A 5,976-nucleotide genomic window follows, 5' to 3' on the forward strand; every position below is an offset into this window, starting at 1 on the left:
GTGATTGTACCTCGTATTCAAATTTAGACGCTAGCACCGGAGAATACCAGGAAGAGGAAGGATTCTACCAAGAGGAGGAAGAAGAGAACATTGAGAACTACCAAGGCAAGCTAATACTCTTGCAAAGTGCAAAACCTCTTTGGGGCAAGGCACCATGATTCTTATCTTTCTTAACACAAGCCTATCACAAGTTTTTACCATACAAGTTTTACTTGTTTATTTCCAAGAGTTACTGGGATAAGTTAACTTGGTCTAGGTGAGTAAGATTACTAGAGTAGCAAAGTTAGTCTCAAGCTAGCCAAGCAATATAGCACCCCTCATGATTAGTGCTAGTGCTAAAATACTAAAACTTGACTACTCTAGATGGGAACATATGACTTGTTGAATTTGAAACCTTGGAATGATGAATCATTCCATTGAATGATTTCAAGTTGAATGTGAACAAGAGAAGATAGTGATTTTTGATATAAACCTGATATTGGTTTGAATGCGATACCTTTCCAATTTTGAGTACCCCCACAATACCTGATTATGGGTAGGGCTTAACTGGAAATTTATACACTTTAGTATGGGTTTCCTCTGAACACACATCATAGGGGTTATGCCGAGGCTGCCTCCGTTGTTGAGAAATGATGTGAATTGAGGTGAAGTGTACGGCCAAGCCCTGTGCAGTTCCCAGGTTAACAGTTGGTTTTCACTGGGAGGCCAAGCTCATGGGGAGAGGTGCTCATACTAGGGTTTGTAAATGAAAGGTTATAGTTGATGATCCGCGTACTGTGCTACGATGATTCGGGGTAATCCCGATGGATGAAATCAAATGTTGTGGCACAAGTGTGCAACCTCTGCAGAGTGTAAATCTATTCGAATAGCCGTGTCCACGGTTACGGACGGTTGGAAAGGCCATACAGCTTTCTGTGTCAGATTTTGAAAATATTGATGAAATGAATGGTGATTTGGTGACTTGTTGAATTACAACAAATGTTGTGGGAATGACACTAATGTTCCCACTTGAGTTAGTTAGCACATGAATAAGTCTTTTATTCAATACTTGTGAACTAAAACTGGCTTTATGCAAATTAAACTAGAGCTTAGCACCCCTTACTCAAGTTGTTAGCACTTACCTTAGTGTTAGTTTGCAAGTACTTAAAGTACTTACGGCTTTGTCCCTGGCTATTCAAATGGCCAGAGTATGAAGATGAACAGAACTACCAAGGAGATGACCAGCAGGACGCCTACGACAACTAGGAGTTTTTCTGACGTCAAGCGTTGGCCTGTGGACTAGAGAGTCCCTTTATCTTTACGCTTCCGCTATGAACTTGTATTTGTTCGTTGATCGATAGATCAACTATTTGTGTAATATGGATCATGTGATTCAAGTTGTAAGATAATATGGCTTGTAATAAATGATGACTGTGATATTCGACTATTATGCCTCGCAACAACACTATTCCTGGGATTGCGATGAATGACATAATAGGCATCCGGACTTAAAAATCCGGGTGTTGATAAAAATCCTAGACCTCGCGGTCTCGACGGCGGCGGAGCGGTGCGTTGTTACCCTCTTAGGGGCATCAGCATGGGGTCCCGACTCAGCTCGGTCTCGTGGCAATGTCTCCGGTAGCAAGTTTGGGTTTTCCGTGTTTTTTTTCTTTTTTTCTTTGATCTACTTTCAACTAAGAGGATCTCATCTCCACCTTTTATCAGTTCACCCGTTGCTGTTTTATTATAAAGCAAGGTGAAACCCATTTCGAGTACCTAAGTAGGTGAGTCCCGGTTTTCAATCTGTCAGTACGTCTCAAAAAGAGCTTCTATACGGCAAGGTTTTACACAGCTAGTGTCATAAACAAAGGCTAGACCTCGACCCCTCTCATTCTTGATGATCATATTGTCGAGAATCACACAATTCGTGATGATATTTGTGAGAGAATCTTGTCCTAGAACCATTACAGTCAACTCCCTGTTTCAGATACCATTAAGCAAAGTTTTGGTTTTATTTTACGACAGTTACTTCAACAGTTCATAGCCGACATTAAACTACTAAACCACAGCCTAACCCGTCTAACATATGACCCGGCATGGTTAGAAATCAGGGCATGCAGCGGATACTAGCTGATTATTTGGTATACAAAGTTTCGTACAGATCACAGAGACAAATAAACACGGACACACAACCCAAAGAGGCAAAGACAATCCCGACAGCATTATCATAATCCTCTGACATGAACTCATCACCGCTCTAGAGCATGCCAACATTGGTACGATGCAAACCTGTAGCTTTTGAAAAGAATCAGCAAGTCACTGCCTTAGTCTTCTGGAGCATACAAAACCCTCCCGGCCAACCTGCTGTGCACATAAAATTTCATATCTATTCCTGATCTGGAGAAGCTTTGTAACATCTGGCATAACCCCTTGGCCTTGCTTTCAGTAATCGAGTGATGAAAGGATATTGTCATCTTTTTTAGCGCTGTTGCCCAACTGAATAACCGTTGCACAAATTCGCCTTCACGTTCAGTTCCTGACAGTTCACTGATTTCTACTTCTTGGAGGCCATCCAGCACAAGTTCCTCCGTTTTCCACATTGTTTGTTGGTCACAAATGCATCCCGATGAGCATGGAGTATGCGCCTGAAGTGAAGGGGGTATCAAGTCGGTAAGATGAAAAAAAATCGCTTGATGACAAAAAGGAGACAGAGCTATAAATTATCAAACTGCCTGAGTACTTCAAAATGTGCATCAGCAGAATTAACAAAAGAAATAGACCGGAAATTAGTTTGAAGCCAGCCTATCGCAGAAAATAAGCTTTGTTCTGTACAAATAGAAAGTGGTATCACAAACATTACCATAGAAGTTACAAAAAATCTTAGGCGTGACAATGCCAAATTTGACATTTGGACTTCGCTATCAATGGAACCCTCTTACACAATGCATGCTCTATGAGCTTAGTAAAATAATCTCCAAGTCCTGGCTTTTAACTGTGTTATCAAAATTGAGTCTATCAAGAAATAAGCGGCATACATATTGGCATACTTCAGAAAATTAGGACACCACTCTGTTAAACTTGAAGAACACAGCATTATCGCTAGCAGAATATGAGCCAGATTTTTTACACACGTGAAGTTTGGATGCGAAGTATCAGTATCAAAACAAGCAACTAACGCCTAGAGTAAGGCAATTGGCGGTCGATCCTAGGTTTCCCAATACATGCAAATGCACATTACTTGATGTGAATTCCCTGGTGACTCAAGTATTATCTGAATGGTAAAAGAAGGAAGAAACAAATTAAGTATAGTTTACCTCTAAGTATTTTAGTGCCAGCTTTCTTACACCAGTACAGACTCTGAGAATGTGGAACGAGCTGGCTCCAACGGAATGTCCTTTTGACATCACAGGCAAACACAATAATGTAATGTCAGGTAGTTTTGTCATGTCTTCCATCAAGTATCGATTGTTACCTATGGCCTGTAGATCCACAGGATGTAAAGAAAAGGATTACATGAAGAATTTAATATCCAGGAGCCTTGTCATGTGTTCCATCAAGGTTTGTAGGTAAATTGCAAAAAGAGAGTAAAATATATCACAGTTGAAAAGTTCATCGCCCTCTTGGATAACGAATATACTAGTGCAGCACTGGCGGAGCTTCCTTAGGGCAAAACCGGGCCATGGCCCGCCCAGCCCAGGTGAGAAAAACGTATACCTATACATCTCCGTGTAAAGCCCACTAAAGCATTCATCCTTGTCGCATCCTTTTCCTCCTTGATTCTTCTCGAGCGCGGCGGAGTAGCAGGTAGACTGCCGGAGAGGCTTGATCCGGCAACGGTACAGCAGGAAGTAGCGCGTACGTGCTGGCGCCTGCTGCCCAGGCCTCATCCCAGATCTGCAATTATCAGGCAAACAGCAGACGCATGCTGGCAAGTAGCCAGAAAAACTTGCAGCGGGCGATTCGGAGACCCAGTCTAGAAACTCTCATCTCCTCTAGTCCACTATTTTCTTTAATTTTTCTGCTGCAGCTCGGCAGCTGCTCCAATTCTTCCCAATGCGCATGACACAAGTGACAGGTTACTCACTTTTCCGAAATCACTTCACAGCAATATCATTGCAACTTGATCGGTAGCAATACCAAATTCCCTAGGCTGTAGCAACTAAATTATCTGTTAACAATTTGGTAGCACAAATAATTGATCTGTTTTTGTTTACAAATTGCAATTTAGGTGGGCAATGATAGTCAGAAAAGAATTGATTTAATTTTGGAGGAATTCTTTGTGCTCTGTTTTAGTTTGGCCCGTCCAAGATTTTTTTTCAAGCTCCACCACTGTAGTGCAGCAGTACGTATCTTTAATCACAATTACCCAAAGGCAGAAAAAAATGCACTCTAAGAAGACGGAGATCGGGCAGGCTCATGTTCATCGCACCTATGTTTCAGAGATTTGAGCAAATTAAAGCATAAAAACTGAACTCACCGAATTATAGAGCAGCGGGATGGTTAGACTGTGCACAACCTTGAACTGGCCCAAAAAACTGAGGCAATCACGGTTGGGTTTAAAGTCATCTGGTCCATATACAAGAAAAATGCCAGTGCCGAGCCGTTGTAGGTGTGGCATCTCGCCAAGCTGGACGGAGCATGGATCATAGGCATCCCTCCATTCGAGCAACACCAGCTGAGGGGCTGAGATGTTGGCAACCGGTTGATTCGGATTCCGAAAATTCAGAAAGCAGAAGGCCACTCTTAGCTCTTCGAGCGCCGGTGCCACAACAGTGAGCTGCTGCAAACCGTCTAGATTCATCAGCTCCAGTTCCAGGAGGGACTCAGAGCTGATGGTGAATTTGTCAACACCCGAGGCGTCATGGATGGCGAGTCTTTGTAATGACGGGCACAAAGGCGATGAGAAAACGTCGCCGAGCACACACGGAGCTTGTAGCCGGAAGTTATCCAGGTGGAGATCGGTGAGCCGGGCGGCTATGCCAGAGGCCGGCACTGCGACGCGAAGGAACCCTAGCTGGAGGGTGACCGAGGTGGCATTCTCGAAGCACGGCAGCTCGAAGGCGCCTCTGTCCCCGGCCTCATCCCTCACGATGTCCGGCGACGCAATGTTGATGAAGGTCAGATCGCCGGAGAGGCGGCGGGCGGCGATGGGGATCCACGCCGCCACGAAATCGGCATGGGCGTCCCTGGCGAGGACGCGGAGGCAGTGGAGGGCGGGCGCCTCATGGGCGGCGAGGACGGCCCGTATGGTGTCTGGGTCGGTGTCGGGGGGAAAGTGGAGCCCCGGGAGGAAGGCCCAGAGGCGGCGCCAGCGGCTGGAGAGGACGCTGGTCCGAGCGGAAACGTCGGCGTTGCCGAGCCTGAGCAGGATGTGGATGAGAATATCGTCGGGCAGCGCGCTGAGGAGGTCGCCGCCGCCGCCATCGGAGAGCTTGGCTCGCTTGGTGGCCGGCTCCTCGTCGGCGTGATCCATGGAGGAGGGGTTTGGCGCCTCTCACATCGGGCTCAAGCTCGCGGGGGGGCGGGAGTTCGCCGGCGGCGATGCGGCGGGACGGGGTGGGGACTCGGGAGACGGGAATGGGGTTCACGTGAATGGTGTGATGTTTTTTGGTTAAGGGTTTTTTCTTCAGTGTCCTTTTCTCTTTTAAAAAAAAAACAGGGAAATCGCAGGCTTTAAAAATTGTTCAAGTAGTCAAAATTAAAATTTTCAAGTAGTCAAAATTCAAAATAATTTTAAAAAAGGGAAATCCAGCGGCTGAAAACACATTGTTCAAGTAGTCAAAATTAAAAATAATTTAAAATTTCGTACCAAAATGTCTGAAACACGGCTTGATAAAACACACTAGATAGTGTTGACGAGCAAAGTTACAATCAAAATCTGAAAAGCTACTACTCATAATATTATTTGACAATTTTGTTCCAAGTTGTAGGTGAAATTTGAATCTAAAACTATGTAACGTAGAAAAAAAATTGTATCAATGTGCTAAATTACTTTAG

The 5,976-nt window shown here is 44.5% G+C and overlaps 1 protein-coding gene across 1 annotated transcript; it reads right to left on the reverse strand.

The window, feature by feature from the left end:
• Positions 1 to 2,079: 2,079 nt before the first annotated feature.
• LOC127294549 (F-box protein At5g03100-like) lies at positions 2,080 to 5,592 on the reverse strand. The gene is made up of 3 exons (XM_051324391.2): positions 4,457 to 5,592; positions 3,294 to 3,458; positions 2,080 to 2,624 (listed from the first exon to the last, which is right to left on the reverse strand). Exons 1-3 carry the CDS (start codon positions 5,450 to 5,452, stop codon positions 2,304 to 2,306), a joined length of 1,482 nt encoding a protein of 493 aa, XP_051180351.2. The 5' UTR covers positions 5,453 to 5,592; the 3' UTR covers positions 2,080 to 2,303.
• Between the last annotated feature and the right edge of the window lie 384 nt (positions 5,593 to 5,976).

This window comes from Lolium perenne, chromosome 2 (assembly GCF_019359855.2).
Source record: "Lolium perenne isolate Kyuss_39 chromosome 2, Kyuss_2.0, whole genome shotgun sequence".
Taxonomy (NCBI): Eukaryota; Viridiplantae; Streptophyta; class Magnoliopsida; order Poales; family Poaceae; genus Lolium; species Lolium perenne.